The sequence below is a fragment of the Moschus berezovskii genome, chromosome 23 (assembly GCF_049115385.1).
Source record: "Moschus berezovskii isolate FMDL1 chromosome 23, NW_MosBer_1.0, whole genome shotgun sequence".
NCBI lineage: Eukaryota > Metazoa > Chordata > Mammalia > Artiodactyla > Moschidae > Moschus > Moschus berezovskii.
This window is the reverse complement of record NC_142482.1, coordinates 22,274,033-22,293,877: the sequence shown is the minus strand read 5'-3', so window position 1 is coordinate 22,293,877 and position 19,845 is coordinate 22,274,033. Positions and strand designations below refer to the sequence as shown.

The following is a 19,845-nucleotide window of genomic DNA, read 5'->3' as shown; positions in this document are numbered from 1 at the left end:
CAGAATCAGTTTTGAGAAGAAGGTCAGGCACCTTCTGCACAGAGTTTCTTATTTGGAATGATGTTCTTTAAGTTATGTAAGTATTTGGTATGAGTTTTCGATGCTGGCATCTGAGTCTCATTTTTGTACTGTGTTATTTGAGCAAATAAAGAAACCGATTTGCACAGAAGTCTGACTTGGATTGGATTATTCACCATGGAAGCAAGATGAAGCCACCTGCCACGTCTAGGCCAGTCCAGAGCCTGCAAGGTTGTGGGGGTCTGCCTCCTTTTCCCTGCCTGGGTGCCCTGTCCAGGTGCTATTCAGGTGTCCCATCCTTGTGGTACCAACGGTGCCCTGTCTTGAGCATTGAGTGAGCTGGGTTTTAATCCAGCTGCCTTTAGGCTGATGACCTTGGAGACAAGATACTTGCCTTCCAGACCTGCCATTCTACAACTCTGTGATTCTTAACGTGACAGTGAATTGTACGTCCAGGAAAATCTGGGCCAGTCCTAATGCTGCATCTGTCCCATTGATCCCTAAACTCTGGTACCCAAACTCGGTCACTCAAACCAGGATAAAAACGGACAATACAGCGCCTGCTTTTTGGTCCAGAAAATGTGGTCTCCATTGAAAGTCATCTAAAGCCTCCTTTCCCCTGTCTCAGATAACACGTGAGTTCTTCCAGCGGCAACCTGAGGAAAGGGAACTTGTATGCATAGCTTGTCTTCTTTCAAAAGTAAGCTTCCTTTCCCCAGCTCTTGAAGGTGAGCCTTATGCTCTGAGAAGGGCAGGAGAGGGCACCACTACTCTTGTCTCACAGACGAGGACGCTGAGGCTGGGAGTGTTCCAGGTCACACAGCCAGCTACAGACAGGACCACCAAGGACGCTGTTCTGAGAGCCACTGCAGTGCCCGCCCGCCGTCAGCCAATATTTATCGAGCACTTACCCTGTGTCAGGTCTAATGCTAGCTCTGTGGGATCGACAGATGCAAGATACAACCCCTGCCCTCGGGACACGCACAGCGCTCACTGGCTGCGGTGCTAGTCTTGTGCCAAGAGGAAGACAGGACCGTGAGACACGGTGTGACAGTGGGGTTCCCGCCACTCACCTTGGAGGCCTCACGAGCACTGAGGTGCATGGCAGACCCTGAGGCTTTGAAAGACTTTTGAAAGGTGGGCAAGTGATAACAGGACATAATTAACTAAGCTCTTAGTGTCCTGACAAGTCAGGAGGCTAACTGGGTGGGTCAGAGATGACGGCGGGAATTCTCTGGTAGTTCAATGGTTAGGACTCCAACTTCACTGCCAAGGGCGCAGGTTCAATCTCTGGTCAGGGAACTAAGATCCTGTGCAACCTGGGTGGCAAAAAAAACAAAAAACAACGCCACAAAAAACAAACCCAGAGATAAAGGGGTAAAGGGGTCAGCAGAGAACTGGCTGAGTTTGGGTGTTAGCTGGGCTGCAGGGTGTGCTGCGCTGTAGGCGTCACTCAGATACGCTTGTTTGGAAAACTAGCTAGTGTTCTGGCCTTGGCACCAGTGACACCTTCTGATTTCAAAATACAACTCATTCCTTTCGCTGTTTTTTCTTTTTTTTTTTTCCCAAGGCATAAAAAGGAGAGAGGAACTATTAGGGCTGCCAAAATTAGCAAAGAAAAATATGGGTGGCCCAGTTAAATCTGAACCTCAGATAGACAACAAATAATTACAATGCTGGGGGTACCCTTACATGAGGTAATTATTCATTGTTTATCTGACATTAAAATTTAACAAGGAGTCCTGTATCTTTTATTTTTTCCTAGCCACCTTGGAATTTAGGCAAGAACAATTCTCTAACTACCTCAGAGCATCTGGGCTCAAATACAGGCTTTGAGTTACAGCAATAGTTAATATTATATTCAGTTCTCCTTTCCACACCAGGGAATAAGCATTCCTGAGTTGTGCAAGATTGAAAACCTCCCTTCCCTGGCTCACATGTCTCAGGGCCTCTGGGCACACAGTCACTTGCAAACAGCAAGACCTTCTTAGGAAAAGGACTGAAGGCAGCAGGGCTGCTCCACCTGACTCCCAGGACTCCTCTCTTGACTGGTCTGGGTCACATAACTGAACAAGGCAACAGATGCCAGAACACCTGAGATCTGGTTCTTCTCAGGCCTCTCAGAGGTATTTGGATTCCTCCAGGTAGATCCGTCTGAAGAAGACGTGTGTGGACTCTTGTTTCCTCACATGGTCCTGTTCAGTGTAGGTTCTACCCGCCTCCATGCCATAGCCTCCCACCCACCTGGGCTTAAATTTGCATGTGTCCTTCTCAGGGGTCACAGTGCAGGGCTGTCTTCCACCTAGTCTTCTAGGATTTGCATTCTAGGATTTGTTCAGCAAATGCATCTGAGGCCTTTGGACAGCCTGTTTTTCCTTACTGGGTCTGGCTGGAGTCAGAGGTTATCCACAAGCAGTGAGTTAATTTTTTCTTTTTTCTGGACAGGCTGCAAAAATTGAAGTTAAAGGCCTCTTTCTTGTGGACCGTTTTCACTGAGGTGTGAACAGCAGACAAAGTCTGCCCTCATGTGGGTCGGGAAAGGGGAGGGGAGGGCACACATGGTCTCCCATTTCCTCTGTCAGCACAGCAGGACTTGGGGAAGGCCAGGGCCGCCCGCTCCCCCAGCTGCACCAATAATCCCCGGGGTAAAAGTTGGTAAAGGCTTCTTGCCAGGTCAGCGCCTCCAGGGGATTCCCATGAGTGGCCGAGATGGAGTCCGCTGGTTCCAGGTCAAGCCTTTTGTGTATTGTGTGAACAAAAAAACAAACAGCAAAAGAAGATGTGGTCTCTTGACACCACAGGAAACAGGGAAGGGTGTCCATGGCTCAGCTCTGCCTGACCCCCAGCAGTTTTGCCCCACAGATGAACTCCTGGGGGAGGACGAGAATCTTGAAGAAACAAACTCAGGCTGGGCTGGGAGGAGGACTCAGAGCCCAGCTGCCTGGGAGGAGGCTGTGCTGCCCACTCTTAGCGTCTGTCTGTTCTGACGTCCATCTGTCTGTCCAGAGCAGAGTAGTGGAAGGACCTGAAGGAAGCTGGAAGGATGTTTAGACAAGGAGGCTCTTGCCTGGGGGAAGCAGGACCCTCTACCCCAACAGGCTTGGTAGTGGGTGGGACCCTGGTCTTACAAGGCCTGGGGTGAAAGGAGGGCGTCTGAGAACAGTTAGGAGAAGGTTCAGCCTCGTGGGTGTCAGGTTCTCTCCCATTGCAGCTCAAGTTTCCTCTCTTGGCTCACAGTTTCCTAGAAAAAGGACACAAATTCACCATCTCCAAGTCCCAAATCTAGTACTTCCCTCACCTTATATCCACCGAGACCACTGCTCACAGCTTCATATGCTTTGGGCATCCTGAGCAAATAGCCACACTCATGTGTGGAAATAGGAAATCTCAATTTGTATCAAAAGCCAGTTCGAGGGTTTACTTTGTTATTCAAATGGTCTTCTGCAAAAGCACAGTTCCATTTGCAAAGCAGGAGTTGGTGAAAGCGTGTTTGCCATATTTTTTGACTTACAAAATTCTGGTTGATACTTGGTTTTTCAGGAAGAGGTGGAGTGGTCTCCAGTATGCTGATACAGTTGTGTGGACTGCACACTGCTCAAGGGTACATTGCCAGTACAGAAGGGCAGGCACTTCACAGACATACTCATGTTGTATGTCATTCATACAGCTTTGAAGCAATTTCAAGTCGGTAATCAATTGTTAAAAAAAATCAGCACATATGACAGCTGTCCAGCAGGTGGCAGTCAAGTTCTCAAGGAAAGGGTGCTCTTTTCTTGGTGCACAAGGCATTCTACAGGCTAGTGTTGGCCTTGACGGTGACCAGGAAGAGGCAGGTGGGGGCAGAAAGAAAGATGGGCTGATGGGGCTCAGAGGTCACCACAGCATCCTGGCACAGGACCGGCAGTGTCTGGCCCCCAGGGACACCCTGGGGAGTTCCACACCTCAGGGCAGCTGTATTCCTGGATCCGGCTGGGATGAGGCTTGTAGGCGACCCAAACTGTCTCGGAGGTGGAGATCAGAGAGAAGTCAAGTGGGCACGGGGCAGACCTGGATGTGAGAAGCCGAGGAAGCACACGTGAGGGGAAATGAGACCTGATTTCCAAGCCCTCCTCCACTTGCTGTGTGACCCTGAGCCAGTCATTTGCCCTCTCTGGGAAACGGCAGGGAGACACCTGCAGAACTCATCTTGGAGAAATGCTGGGATGTGGATTTGGGGTATTCGTGGATAATTTTCAAATCTGACTGTGTCATTCTGTTGTTTAAATCCTCTCATGACTCCCCAGCCACACAGACAAAGTTCAATCTCTTTAGCACGGCACCCAAGCCAGACTGACCTACCCCTTGCCATGTGTCCGAGTGCCTCTACAGGCCTCTCCCTGCCCAAATGGAGGGACTACACTAGACCCTGTGACTTCGGACTCTCACTCCAGCACTCCTTCCGCCCTGGAGGCTGGACCACTTAATGGTCAACATCAAAATCCTGGTGACAGATGTTCTGGATTCAGATCCTGGCTCTGCCATCTACCAACTTTGTAGCTTTGGGCTTGTTACTTAACCTGTCGGTGCCACAGTGCTTGGAATATAATAACTGCTATGTAAGTTTTAGCTATTATTAAATTCACCTATTAAATTTTTTTCATCGGATTATAGTTGATTTCCAAGGTTGTATAAATTTACCTTTGAATAGGGGGAGGTTCCATAGTAATTCAAAGGAAAGGTTCTCTAATAGGGGCAATTTGGGGAGTCTGACAGACTTGGTCTGTGGTTAAGAACCTGCTTGCCTGTGCAGAGGACACAGGTTTGATCCCTGGTCTGGGAAGATCCCACATGATGCGGAGCAACGAAATCGGTGTACCGCAAGAACCGAGCCCAAGCTCTAGAGCTCGTGAGCCGCGACAACTGAAGTCTGAGTGCCTTGAGCCCATGCTCCACAAGAGAAGCCCGTGCACTGCAACTAGAGAGTTGCCCCCGCTTGCTGCAAGTAGAGAAAGCCCACACACAGCAACAAAGACCCAGTACAGTCAAAATAAATAAACATTAATGAAAAAAGAAGGATGTGAGTAGCAATCAGCAAGACGGATCTCCTTCTTTTCCACCTGTAGCCTGTAGGCAATGTTTCAGTTTCTCAATCCATCTTTCTACTTTGAGGCCAGTTACACATCCTGAGTCAGATGACCACTGAACTTTTACTAGAGGAGAGATAAGGCCAGCAGAGGAAACCCAGGTGATACATCTGTCTAGCCGTGCTCCAGGAGAAGAGCATATCTGGCATTACTGCTGGTCCTGAATAAAAGGGACAGGGACAGACTTGACCCCAAGCTGTAAGCCTAGGCAGAGCTATCGTAGCCAGTTCACAGACCTACGAAAGAGAAAAGTCAAATGTTTGTTTTGTATTCCACTGAGGTCTTGGCCGGGGCGGTGCAGGAGAGAGTGATGTTTGTTATACAGCATTATCAAAGCAGCAATAACTGACTAATACAACCCGTGCCAGAGTGTAGATTGAACATTTGATTTAAAACATACACAGACACAGACACACCCAGAGTAATACATAGAACATCTATCCTGAGCTTTTATCCTAGACTCTGTCCTCTGCCAGGAGACCAGGAGTTTCCCCAGGACTAGCCAGTGGATGTGACAGTGTCTCCTGTGACTGTAGTCTCGGAACAGGTCTGTCTTCTTCCTGGATCACTTCTATTTTTCTATGCCTTATATATACATATATATTCCCCTCTGCCCTGTACCCTAACCTTGTCTTTGAAACTCAAAGTAATAAATCTACAAGGAATTACTTAAGATCAATTGGTATATTGCCTCCCAGTAGTTTCATTAGCTTGCTCTATAAAGGAACACTGCACACAGGGTGTGTGACTCACTGACAACAAGGTTTCCCGCAGCTTATGAAAATCGCTTAGTTTGTTTTTATCACATCCTGCTTCTTTGTACAGCACCTTGATTCCTAGAAGTTTATCAACCAAGGTAGCTCTAGCTGAAGCGCACGGTTCCCACTCTTCTGAGCACAGGAAGAGGGATGGCTCTGGAGTCAAAGGGCCAAGTCTGGACCTGGCTCCCAGAGAGCACCCCAGCTGCGGGGAAGCTCCCCACACCCAAGGCAGACCTTCCTATATCCTCATGACCGCACCTGACCCTGAGCTCCTAGAGACAGACTCAAAGGTCAGGGAAGCGTTGAGGATGGAGACCAAGGAACAGAGTGACTAATTCCAGGCTGCACTGATCCCACCCATAAGTTCCAGAAACCAGTGACTGCCCTATGGGTCCTATACCCTCACTATGCATGCAGTTGTTCAGTCATGTCCAACTCTTTTGCAGTCTCATGGACTGTAACCCACCAGGCTCCTCTATCCATGGAATTTTCCAGGCAAGAATACTGGAGTGGGTTGCCATTTCCTTCTCCAGGGGCTCTTCCCAACCCAAGGATCAAAACCATGTAAATCAAACTTTGGGGTAAATCTTCAAAGTTGGGGATCAAGTTGAATTTATCTTGCTTTTTGGGCCCACACCATAAGGCATGCAGGAGCCTAGTTCCCTGACCAAGGATTGAACCTGTGCCCCCTGCATTGAGAGCACAGAGTTACCACTGGATCACCAGAGAAGGCCCTTATACTGCCATGGCAAACATTATTGTCTGTATCAGCCAATATCTTCTCTTTTTTTGGCTATGTCCTGTAGCATGCAGAACTTCCCTGACAAGGGATTGAACCCGTGGCCCCTGCTTTGGGACTGTGGAGTCTTAACCACTGGACTACCAAGGAAGTCCCTGAATTCATCTTTAATATCCCCAGAACCTGGAAGAGTGCTTGGCATTTGTGCTGGGCTTAGTTGCTCAGTTGTGTCTGACTCTTTGTGACCCCATGGCACTTAGTAGGTGCTCAATAAAGTTTGACTAATTAAACCAAAACGATCTCATAGAGTCAAAAACAATTAGAAGCAGGCCTACATTGATCAGGACTTTTAGCTGCTTGGCAAGAGTTAGGAACCCTACACTGTGAGTCACATGAGCCCCCACCGGTTGGGTTTTTAAGAACAGTTCTTTTTTTCCCCTCTCTGGGATAAGGAATGGGCTTCCTAGGTGGTGCCAGTGGTAAAGAACCTGTCTGCTAAAGTAGGAGATAGAAGAGACATGGGTTTGATTCTTGGCTTGGGAAGATCCCCTGGAGAAGGGCATGGCAACCCACTCCAGCATTCTTGCCTAGAGAATTACACGGACAGAGGAGTCTGGCAGGCTAGAGTCCATAGGATCACAAAGAGTCAGTCACAACTGAAGTGACTTTAGCACGGGACAAGGAGTAGCAACTTTATTCCAGAAGATAGCAAATGGACTAGTGGACTTGTGGACTAGTTACACCTGGACAAGCAGGTGGACTAGTGTCCCAAAGAACCATCTTCTTTAAGTAGAGTTCTATTCAGAAGCTGAGAAGTAGCTAGTTAACTTCTAGGAGTTATAACCATAATATCCATTAATTATTGACTGTTATTACACATCTTGCACTCTGCGAAGCAAGTTACACAGTTGACCTAGTTAAACCCTCACAACAGCCTTACAAGTTGGTATTAGCCCTGTTTTACAGATCAGGAGATAAAGGCTCAGAAAGACCAAGATTCCTAAGCACGCTCCCTGGGTAAGACTGTGGCTGAGCAGGGATTTTATGTTGGGTGCATCCAATTCCGAAGCCCAGCTCCTCATCCTGATCCTTACTGACCCCCCTCACTACCCCTATAATCTTCCTGCAGATTGTTCCCTTTCTGTGGAATTAGAAACATTAATCATGCTCACTGCACTTTGCTGCCTGTTTTCTTGGTTCGTGGATGTCTTAAGTAGCCTTTTCTGGTACCACTTGTCTTTTGTCTGTTCTTCTTGAATACGTTGCTCACCCAGTTGGACTCTTCAGCAGGGCTCTCCCTGGACAAAGAGATGAAGTGATTGTTGGTTAATGACAGGGCTCCACTCCAGCTCAGAAGGTAGACAGACACACCAATGTTATGATTCTCAACCCTGGCTGAACATCAGAGTTATCCAGTGAACTTTTACTTTGTAATCAATGAATGTTTATCTAAGTAACATCATACCCACTAGTCAAATGAAACTCAAACTTTTATACAGTTACACATCAATGCAATAAAGTAAGTTATTATGTGAACAAAACACATAATTTATGTCCAAGCACAAAATTATGTATGTAAACTTTTCCCCCAAATTTTATAATTAAAACTATACTCAATGTGAGAAGCAGGCATGTTTTATTATCCTGGGTATGATACTGAGTGAGAATATAAAAAATAAAAGTGCCTTGCACCCGTTTCTCTGACTGTGGCCATAGGAAAACTCAGCCACTGCCAGAGCTACCCCAGGGAGGGGAGGGATGAGGTTTGTGAATAGAAACACCCTGATTTGCTCTCTGATCTCCTGCTGGTGCCTTCCACTGGCCAATCCCACTGGCATTCAGTCAGCAAGGGAGTCTGGGTATTGTGATTCCCAGAGAAGTTAAAAAAAAAAAAAAAGCTCCCCCGGCCCTCTTGTAATAGCTGCAAGGATAACAACAGACCCCAAGCACACAACCCAGACAGTTGATGTGCATTATGAAAGAAGATTTTCTGGAGAAAATCTGCAACATAGCAGTATTAGCCCCCTTCTTATGATGTTAGAAAATAATTTGGATTAAGGGAGATTTGGGGTAGAGTTCCTTTCATTTATACTGTGCAAGACCCACCCAAGGCTAGGATGCAGCAGGCCTGCCAGCTCTCTTGACCTGAGACATCCCAGAGAGTCAGGTATGAGGAAGGCGCACACTCCCCCACTGCATCCAGAGGAGGTACACCCCCCAGTGCACACAGCGGGGACTGGGGGATGACACTGTTGGCAGGAACAGACTCATGTCCCCATGTCCCCCCACTGAAGGAGAGAGAGGGAGGCGGTGGTCTGTTATCACTTCCAGAAGAGGATTCCCAGGCAGCTAGAGATGGAAAGTATCATTTAGCTGGGTCCCCTCCCTGACCGAAGGAAAGAAACTGTCCCCAATCAAGGAGACACTCACACTGTGTAAGGTTTGCTGGTGGTTTCCTTCACATTAGCCAGAGGCATGGTGCTTTTCGAATTTGAAGAGGCAAAGGGAGCTACAGACAAAAATAAAAATATAGAAGATGTGAGTGAGATGGGGACGGGGAGGAGGAGTACTTAGTCATTTCTGAAATAACAATAAGAAGAAAGTGAGAATATTTAGAAACTCTTTTTCTTAAATTCTCATATTTGGGACCAGAATCATATCTGGGGATTTGACTGAGATCCAGGGCAGCGGCATCTGCAAGAAGGCCTGAAGCTAACACTTGATATAGTATTGTCAACAATCCCCTCTGAAAAGCAGCCAGTTGTGTTAGGGAAAGTTTTCAAGAAAATCCCCCACAGGGGCCTGAACCTTCCATCATCTGCTTTCTTTAATGCCTTTTTGTTTTCTTTACTGGAATAGGAAATACAAATCATTTCATGACCAGTGTTCTTTTCAAAATTTTTTGGCCATGCTGCGGCCATGTGGGATCTTAGTTCCCTTGACCAGGGATCAAATCCACTCCCCATGCATTGGAAGTGTGGAGTCTTAACCACTGGACCACCAGGGAAGTCCCATCATGGCCACTATTCTTAAGTAAGCTCTTTGCATGTTTCCGATGAGTATGGGGATATATAATACATGAATATCAAGGTGTAATTATGTAACACATGTAAATAATAATAATATGGAATAAATTAGCATGTTCGTCTATCTGAGGAACTTGGAGACCTTTCATCTGGGGACCTGCTGGCTGCCCCTCACTTCCCCAGATCTATTTGTGGTTCCTTTGTTTATGGATTTTTCCCAGGACTTTCTGCAACACTCCCACCCCCAACAATAACATGGCAAAACAACAAATAACATGAACCCCTGGGGGCAGCACTCTGTCCAACTCCCCCTGATGGCCTCAGATGTCACCGCTGAGACCCAGCAGGACTTCTCGACCTGAGCACTACTGACGCCACCGGCCAGGCAAGTCTTTGGTGTAAGGGTTGAGTGCTATAGGATGTTTAGCAGCATCCCTGGCTTCTTCCGACTATATTTCCCACCAGGTGACGACCAAAAATGTCTCCAGGGACTGCCAAATGTCTCCCGGGGGTAATATTGTCTGTAGTGGAAAACCATCGGGTTATCTGTACCCTCTGCCCACCCCCGACACAAGTCAGGAATGCCAACTCTGGGCCCACGATTGTTCAGGCCCCAGAAGATGGCTGGCTTTAAGCACTGGTGTGATAACATAAAATAAATGCATTTCATTTAACTGGGAATAAGAGAGCAAGTGAAACACTTTGAACAACTTTCTGACTCTTAATGTTCTGGTATTTTTGTCTTGTGATTAAAAGAATCAAAGTGAACCTATTCCAAAAAAAAAAAAAAAAGGAAAAAGAAAGGAAGACAACAAAAGAAAAACAAAAACAAAATAAAAGGCAAAGTGAACCTATTCCCAAAGAGACAGAGAAAAATAAGGGAAGAAAAGGAAAACAAAACAGACACAGCGAACTTACTCCAGAGAAAGGAGGGGGCCACACCCGACCTGTGGCAGAATCACAGAGAAGGGAGCCTTGCTAACCTGTGCTACTATTTATCACAACAACTATGAAAGCCCGACCGATGGACCATGAAGACCCTGCAGCCTGGCCTCATTCCATCATTTGGACCTCTCTCCCTTGGTCCCCACCCAGACCACCTACAGTGGCCAAACAGGGGTCCTCTTCACGCTGAATGTGCCTTGTATCTTCCTTCTCTGCACCTGGACCTCTAGAATAAGCAAAATCTGAAATGTTCTTTCTACTTGGTCAGACCCCATGAACCACAGTTGTCAAAATCCTGCCCCTTTCAAATTTCCCTTCACCTCTGAGAGTGAAGTGAAGTCGCTCAGTTGTGTCCGACTCTTTGCGATCCCATGGACTGTAGTCTACCAGGCTTCTCTGTCCATGGGATTTTCCAGGCAAGAGTACTGGAGTGGGTTGCCATTTCCTTCTCCAGGGGATCTTCCTGACCCAGGGATCGAACCCAGGTCTCCTGCACTGCAGGCAGACGCTTCTCTGAGCCACCTCCGAGAAGCCTTCCTTATTTCCCCCCAGAGAGAGGTGATCTTATTCTCTGTAAGTACCCTCAACACTGTTTTTGTTGGTTACACAGTACTTAAGAATTTCTTCTTGTATTTTTGAAGTTAGCATCCATGCCATTCCCTCTGTCAGAAGGGAGATTTCCTGAGAGTGAGGAATTGAGAACAGTTCATCTTTGAAGCCCCCAGAGAGGTGCTTCTCAAACTACATGTACTGAAGAACCAATTTCTAAAAATCATACTTACAATCCATAATGGACTAGTACTTTGGTAAAATGCATTACAAATGAACTAGTAGGAAAATGATGAAACGCTTGGATGTCACAGCTCTATCTTATTGCTACAAACATTTCGAAATGCCTGCTCTCACTTTCCGCACTCGTTTCATTGTGCACAAGTAACAAATAATTCAGAGACTGGCACTGGCCCACAGACGCTCTTCAAGTACCACTGCCCTGGCACAGTGGCTTTCACAATAAAAATCTACCAGAATTGCAGTTCTTAAACGTGAGAGGGCCAAAGAACTTGGAGGGCTGGTAAAAAATGCAGACAGCTGGATCCCACCCCTAGAATTGTTGATTTAGTAGGTATGTGGTCAGTCAGTTCAGTCACTCAGTCGTGTCCGACTCTTTGCGACCCCATGAATCACAGCACGCCAGGCCTCCCTGTCCATCACCAACTCCTGGAGTTCACTCAAACTCACGTCCATCGAGTCAGTGATGCCATCCAGCCATCTCATTCTCTGTTGTCCCCTTCTCCTCCCGCCCCCAATCCCTCCTAGCATCAGGGTCTTTTCCAGTGAGTTAACTCTTCGCATGAGGTGGCCAAAGTATTGGAGTTTCAGCTTTAGCAGCAGTCCCTCCAATGAACACCCAGGATTGATCTCCTTTAGAATGAACTGGTTGGATCTCCTTGCAGTATAAGGGACTCTCAAGAGTTTTATTTCTAACAAGCTCTCAGGTGATGCTATTGCTGCTGGTTGGGGACCACACTTTGAGAATCACTAGACAGGAACTAGTGGTAAAGAACCTGCCTGCCAATGCAGGAGATGTAAGAGACACAGGTTTGATCCCTGGGTCGGGAAGATCCCCTAGAGGAGGGAATGGCAACCCATTCCAATATTCTTGAATGGAGAATCCCATGGACAGAGGAGCCTGGCAGGTTATGGTGCATAGGGCCGCAAAGAGTCGGACACGAATGAAGTGACGCATGCACAAACTAAAGGAAAAACCAAAAAGTCAAGTACACTGTCCTCTCGTGGTGGCCCCTCCTCATAGCCAGTAGAGCCACTAAAGCTAAGGGCTAACTAACTTCACCAGTGCACACCTCTAAAGCAATGGCTATAGCTACTACATCATTACACACTTGCCAATGGGCTCCGGATGTGAGGCAGCTGAGAGAGGCCAGAAGGGTCCATACCTTGGGGCTGTTCTGGGCCCAGTTCCTCCACAGGTGGCTGTGCAGGTGATGCTGAAGAATATCGGGGCAACGTTGGAGGTGCCCCCACAGGGGAAGGCCCCAGGGATGGCCTGGGTGACGCAGATGCCTGGGGGGGTGGGGACTTGGGTGGCGATCCAGTCGGTTGTATCTGCAGTGATGGTGATACAGGTGACAGCCCAGGTGTTGAGCTGGGGAGTAAGGGCACAGCTGGGAGTGACGCAGCTGGCAAGTCAGTTGGAGAACGTGATGGTGATGAGGCTGGTGGCGATGCAGGTGATGAAACAGGTGACTCCACAGGCCAGTCACATGTGGATTCGGGTGCCTGCATGGGTGGGGATAGAGGTGGACTGCGGCCACCCCTTCCATCCCCTTTGGGAGCCCACTGGGTGTGAAGTTGTCTGGATTCTTCTGGACTGGCTGGCTCTCTTTGGAGGCTTGGTTGACAGCGTTCAGGACACTGGTTGCCAAGGGCGAGTTCTATTTGGCAGTACACCTCTACCCGGGGGAAAATCACTCTCTTGGAAGGAGAATTAAGATAAGCAGCATCTAGGAAAAACAACAGCATGGGGTCACAGGTGGCATTTCTAACCCCTGACATCAGCATGGTATTTGCAAAAAATGGTTTCCCAAATTATTTTCATAAACAGGATGAGTGCTTGTCATTGTTTTTGTTTTGCTTTTGTCATGTGTCTAGAGGGATCTCAGTTCCCTGCCCAAGGATTGAATCCGGCCATGGTGGAGAAAGCCCAGAATTCTAACCCTGGGTCACCAGGGAATTCCTGGATTAGTGCTTTTCAATAGCCTTTCTTTACTTACTTGAATTTATATGGCATGATTGTGTATTGATAGAAGGCTGGGGTAGACTTAAACATTGCTGGTAAGGATCCAGTTGAGAGATGGAGGGTGGAGAGAGAGGGGGAATGATGAAAAATTGGAGAATTCTGAGACAGGAATGGGGTCTGAGCCCAGGTGGGTGGGTGGGCTCTAGATATATGCTAAGAAGGGTCAGGGAAAAGTGAGTCTATATATTTGGTAGCGCAAAGTCGAGAGAACTCCCCTCTGATGGCTTTGGTTTTCTCTGTGAAGTAGGAAGTCAGGGAGAGTAGAAGACTGGAGGTCAGGAGCAGAAGGTTTGAGGTGGTAATTGCAGAGGATGAGAGAGCAAGTTGACAAGAAAAATATAATGTGATTGCTTTCAGTGTAGAAACTCACAAGCCATTTTTAAAATTCATATGAAAATACAAAGGACCTAGAATAACAAAAACAACTTTGAAAATAGAACAAAAGCTGGAGAGCTAAGACTACCTGGTTTCAAGATTTATTATAAAGCTATAGTGATCAAGACAGTATGGTATTGACATAAAGATGGGTAAGTCTATCAATGGTACAAAACAGAAGGTCCAAAAATAGACCCATGGCATACATAGACAACCGATTTTAGCCCAAGATGCAAAGTTATTTCAATGGAGAAAGCAAAGTCTTTTCGACAGACAACACTGGAATAACATGATATCCATTTTTTATAAAGAACTTTGATTTATATCTTATACCTTATAAAAAATTAACTCAAGATAGATCATAGACATAAATGAAAACCTAAAAAAATGTAAAGCCTCTGGAAGAATGGTGGGGAGTGAGTGAAATGGGTGAAGGGGTCAAAAGGTACAAACTTCCAGTTATAAAATAAATAAGTCACAGGATGGAATGTACAGTCTGGTGACTAGAGTTAGTATTAACAATACTCTATCGAATATTTGAAAGTTGCTAAGAGAGTAGATGGACAGGGAGGCCTGGCATGCTGTGATTCATGGGGTCGCAAAGAGTCAGACACGACTGAGCGACTGAACTGAAATGGACTGGAGAGTAGATCTTAAAAGTTCCCATCAAAAGAAAAAAAAGTTTTTTATAACTCTGTGTAGTGATGGAAGTAACTAGACTTTTTGTGAGGGTTGTTTTACTACATACACAAATTTTTAATCATCATCTGAACATCTGACACGAATATAATGCTCTGTGTCAATTATATCTCTAATTATATTTCAATTAAAAAATAAAAAGAAATATTGCTCTACTAGGAAAAAAAAGAACCAAGTCTTTTGGTGCAAGTGGAATGACTCTTTGGAGGGCACATATCCTTTTTCACCTAATTATTAAAACACTGAATTTTTAATAAAATTGCAAAAATAGCTCTATTTAATTTGGGGGTCATGTTTGTTTGTTTTGTTTTATAGACTGAACATTTCCTTTTCCCCAGACTCCTTCCAATCACTAATGTCTCTAAGAAATTAAATGCCTATACCTGTTTTTCTTACTGGTAAATGTTAATCTCCTTGTACACTGTAATTGCCTAAAATAATTGAACTGAGTTCACCGTGACTCAGTTATTCAATTTTTAATAATAAAACCTTTGTATTTTAAAACATTAAAAATCCTCTAGAAGAAAACAAAGGAGAAAGATTTTTTGTAATCTTGAATGAAGCAAAGATTTCCTAGATAAAGACACCAAAAGCAAGATCCACAAAGGATAAAAATTAATATGGACCCTACTGAAATAAAAATTTTCTCCTTTTCAGATGACACTTTTAAGGAGTTGGGTAGAGAAATCACGGGCTGGGAGAAAGTATTTGCAAATGGTATTTCTGAAAAAGGGCATTTATAGAGAACACATAAAAGCTCTTAATAAGAAAACAACCAATTCCATTTTGTAAATGGGCAAAGAGCCAATTGAAAGAGCTCCCAGTAGTCAAAACTGGAACAATTTGACTAACAAAATAAATAAAGTAGGACCGAATAATAACTCACAGTAAAAAATAAGTACTCAAGAGTCCATAGTGATATAAACAGATGATTGAATAGGTAAGTCAATGGGGAAGAAAGAGACAAATCTCTCATGCAGAATTCCCAATAATTTCAGTGGATACTTCAGCCCTTAAAGAAGTGGAAAATAATCTACTCCTTCCATGTGGGCTTTGCATAGTGACTTCCTTCCGAAGAGCACAGTATGGAAAGGAGAAAGAGTAACTTTAGAGTGGAGACACCAGAAATACGACCTCTGCCAGGTGACCAGGGTCAATGTCATCAGTGATATGTCATGTAGGCAGCACGTATCCTCGATACAATGTGATGAGAATGGCATTTTGCATCAGTTGTCTTCCTCCCCCAAATCCATAACCCCAGTCTAACCATGAGGAAAAACATCAAGCAAACCCCAACTGAGGGACATCCTACAAAATATCTGGCCAGTAGTTCATTAAAAGGGCTTCCCTGGTAGCTCAGCTGGTAAAGAATCTGCCTGCAATGCAGGAGACCCTGATTCAATTTCTGGGTCAGGAAGATCCACTGGAGAAGGGATAGGCTACCCACTTCAGTATTCTTGGGCTTCCCTGGTGGTTCAGATGGTAAAGAATCCACCTGCCATGAGGGAGACCTGGTTTCGAACCCTGGGTTGGGAAGATCCCCTGGAGGAAGGCATGGCAACCCACTCCAGTATTCTTGTGTGGAGAATCCCCATGGATGGAGGAGCCTGGTGGGCTACAGTCCGTGGGGTTACAGTGTCAGACATGACTGAGCAACTAAGTACAGCACAGTTCAGTCCAGTCGCTCAGTCGAGTCCGACTCTTTGCGACCCCATGGACTGCAGCACGCCAGGCCTCCCTGTCCATCACCAACTCCCAGAGTTTACTCAAACCATGTCCGTTGAGTCGGTGATGCCATCCAACCGTCTCATCCTCTGCCGTCTCCTTCTCCTCCTGCCTTCAATTTTTCCCAGCATCAGGGTCTTTTCCAGTGAGTCAGCTCTTTGCATCAGGTGGCCAAAGTACACAGGTCATTAAAAACAAGGAGAGTCTGGGCAACTGTGGCAGACAAGAGGAGCTTGAGGGGACAGTACAATTAGATGTGGCATGGGATCCAGACATCAGGCAAAAACAAGAATGGGCTGCAGTTAGTAACAATTTATCCATGCTGGTTCATTAATTATAAACAGTACACCACAGCATGTACCAAATGATTTATGTACCACGCTATAGTATCTAGCACGTGTGAGACATAAAATAATAGGGAAACCTAGATGTGGGGTATATGGAAATTCTCTGTACTATTTTCACGTTTTTCCTGTAAACCTAAAGCAATTCGAAAAAATAAAGCTTAACATATAAAGGTCTAGGGGGAAACTGGGCAAAAGAGTTGAACAGACACTTCACCAAAGAATATATCTGAACAACTAATTAGCAAATGAAAAGATGTTCAACGTTATTAGTCATTAAGGAAATGCAGATTAAAATCACAATTAGATACCACAACACACCTATTATCATGGGTAATATTAAAAAGACTGACCAGGGAACTTCCAGTGGCTGGGAATCCAGTGGCTAAGATTCCACACTCCCAATGCAGGGGGCCCGGGTTCAGCCTATGGCCAGGGAGCTAGAGCCCACACACCAGAGCTGAGTTCAAAGGCCACAGCTAGGAGAGTCTACATGCTGCAACGAAGATCCAGTGCAGCCAAACAAATACTTTATAAAAAACACAAACAATAAAAGAGACTGACCATACCAAGTGTTGGTGAGCATGTGGAGAAACTGGAATCCTCATACACTGTAGGGAATGTAAAACGATGCAATCACTTTGGAAGATAATTTGGCAACTTCTTAAAAAGTCAAACGTACACTCTCGGTATGTGTCTCAGCCTATACATATCTAAAAGAATTGAAAACAGAATCTCGAAGAGATGTCTGCACACCCATGTTCCTTGCAGTATTATTCATAATAGTCAAGAGGTGGAAGCAACCCAGATGTCCACTGATAAATAGATAAAGAAAATTTGGTCTATATTCACGGTCTATATTATCCAGCCTTAAGGAAGGAAATCCTGTCACATGCCACAACATGCCTGAATCTTGAGGACATTATACATGAAATCAACCAGTCACAAAAAGACAAATACTGTTATGATTCCACTGACATGAGGTACCTAAAGAATTTAAACTCATAGAAATAGAATGGTGGTTGTCAGGGCCTAGGGGAAGAGGGAAATGGGGAGTTGGTTAATGGGGATAGACATTTAGTTTTTCAAGATGGAAAACTTCAGGAGACTGGTTGCACAACTATGTTTAAAATTACTGAACTGTACATTTATACTGGTTAAGATGATAAATTTGATGTGTGTTTTACTACTATTATATACATTATATATTATATTAAAATAGTATATATTATACATATATTTGCATACATACATTATATACTAAACATACATCCACCATATGATCTGGTCATTCCACTCCTGTGTCTTTACCCAAGAGAAATAAAAGCTTTTGTCCATACAGAAACTTAAGCATGAAATGTACATGCATGCATGCTAAGTTGCTTCAGTCATGTCCGACTCTTTGCAACCCTATGGACCATAGCCTGCCAGGCTCCTCTGTCCAGGGGATTCTCTAGGCAAGAATCCTGGAGTGGGTTGCCATGCCCTCCTCCAGGTGATCTTCCTGACCCAGGGATTTAACCCACGTCTCTTATATTCTCCCATATTGGCAGGCAGGTTCTTTACCACTAGCACTGCCTAGGAAACACAGGAAATGTACAGAGCAACTTTATTCATAACAGCCCCAATTTGGGTACAACCTCTATGCCCATTAAAGGGTGAATGGATAAATGAACTGTGGTATATTCACACAGTTGATTGGAATGCAAATGGGAATGAACTATTTATACCAAGCAATGACACAGATGAATCTCAGAAAAATCATGCTGAGTGAAAAAAAGCAGACAAAAAAGAATTCATACTATAAGACTCCATCTATCAAAAAAAAATCTAAAAATGAAAATTGATATATAATGACAGAGAGACATCAAGGTTTGCTTGAGGGTGGGGGAATGAGGGAAGGTGGGAGAGATCCCAAAAGGGCATGAGGAAACTTGGGGCTTGATGGATTGTTCCCAATCTTGACTGTGGTGCTGGTTTCACAGGTGTATGTGTGTGTGTGTGTGTGTGTCTGTGTGAAAACCTATCCAATTGTGAGCAGGAGGAAGGGAGGCAGGAAGATCAGTCTGGCCAGGCATGCTTGGATGTGGGATGGATATTTCAAATGTGGCAACTACTGAGCTCCAGGCTCACTCAGCACCCATGTCCATGCATCTGTGTAGGGAAGGCGGATTTTCAAGGATGCCAGCAAGCAGTGCCCTTTGTTTTGGCAGAAGGCGATGGCCAAGGGTGGAGAGGGAGGCTCACCTGGTGGCAGAAATAATTAAGTCAATGTGAGCCTTTAGGAGGGGAGAGACTGAGGATGCCAGGATGTGAACTGAGTAGTTGAGGGTGACACTTTGCAGGTGTGGCTTCCTGCCGGAGCTGACCCCCTTTCAGAAAACAGGCAGGAGGCTGGATCAGACTTCCGATTTCTGCTCCCAGATGGTAGGTGGGGATTAAGAGAGTGCAGCTCTGGGCACCAACCACAGTTTCTCAGGATATGTCACTATTTCCTGCCTGCATCTGGTGCCAGGAGAAAACTCCAGGCCCATCAAACCCAAGAGGGTTTAGGTGCTGGAGCTGAGGCTTGCACTGAGAAAGCCATGCACACACTGGCAAATTGGAAGAGGAAGCAAAAACAGCTGGCAGCCAGCATGAGACATTTTCTCCCTTATGAGTTGTGTCTGTTCCTACTTGGAGAGATTCCAGGGCCATTGGGGGAAATCTGCCATCCTCCATATACTGTCCCCAATTCAGGAGTGGATGGCTGCAAAGCTACTGTTAGAGTTTCATCCTTGGGTTTAAGACAGCCATTCACACCTGTGAGAATGTCCCAACCAGCTAAGGGTGGAAGGGGGAAGGGGGAGAAGTCACTGGGTTCCTTCAGAGGGTGAAATATGGGTCTCCTGAGAAACAGGGGAGATGAGAGATGCTTAAAAACCCACTTTGTATCTCTCTCTGGGGCTTGCCCTGAGAGGGAGATAAAGGAAAATTCTAAGGGAGAGACAGGTATGGAGGCAGCCAGGTAGCCAGGCTGGAATCTGAGCTGTAGAGGGATTGCCTGCAGCAGGCAACTGGCGTCTGCTCCAAGATCCAAGAACCAAACAGGGAATCCCCAGAGCCCAATTCCTCAGTATACACCATCACTGAGGAAAGAATGGAGGGACTCCCCAGCTGGTTGTGGGAAGGAGCCCAGGCCCCAGCCAGACCCTCCTATTCCTGGGGCTCTGGAGGTGAGACTTCACCTCCACCAACACACACCCTTCAGGTGGCCCTCCTTTTGGATGCTT

At 45.7% G+C, this 19,845-nt stretch overlaps 1 protein-coding gene across 1 annotated transcript in view; it reads right to left on the bottom strand.

Annotated features, from left to right (window-relative positions):
• Positions 1-1,401: 1,401 nt before the first annotated feature.
• The window catches only part of PNPLA1 (patatin like domain 1, omega-hydroxyceramide transacylase), a 53,727-nt gene continuing 35,283 nt past the window's right edge, over positions 1,402-19,845 (bottom strand). The window contains exons 6-9 of the mRNA XM_055407110.2: positions 12,568-13,134; positions 9,072-9,150; positions 7,814-7,939; positions 1,402-4,065 (exon numbers count right to left, since the gene is read on the bottom strand). Coding sequence (XP_055263085.2) covers positions 3,885-4,065; positions 7,814-7,939; positions 9,072-9,150; positions 12,568-13,134 — 953 coding nt within the window. The 3' untranslated portion in view covers positions 1,402-3,884. The remainder of the gene's footprint in view (positions 4,066-7,813; positions 7,940-9,071; positions 9,151-12,567; positions 13,135-19,845) is intronic.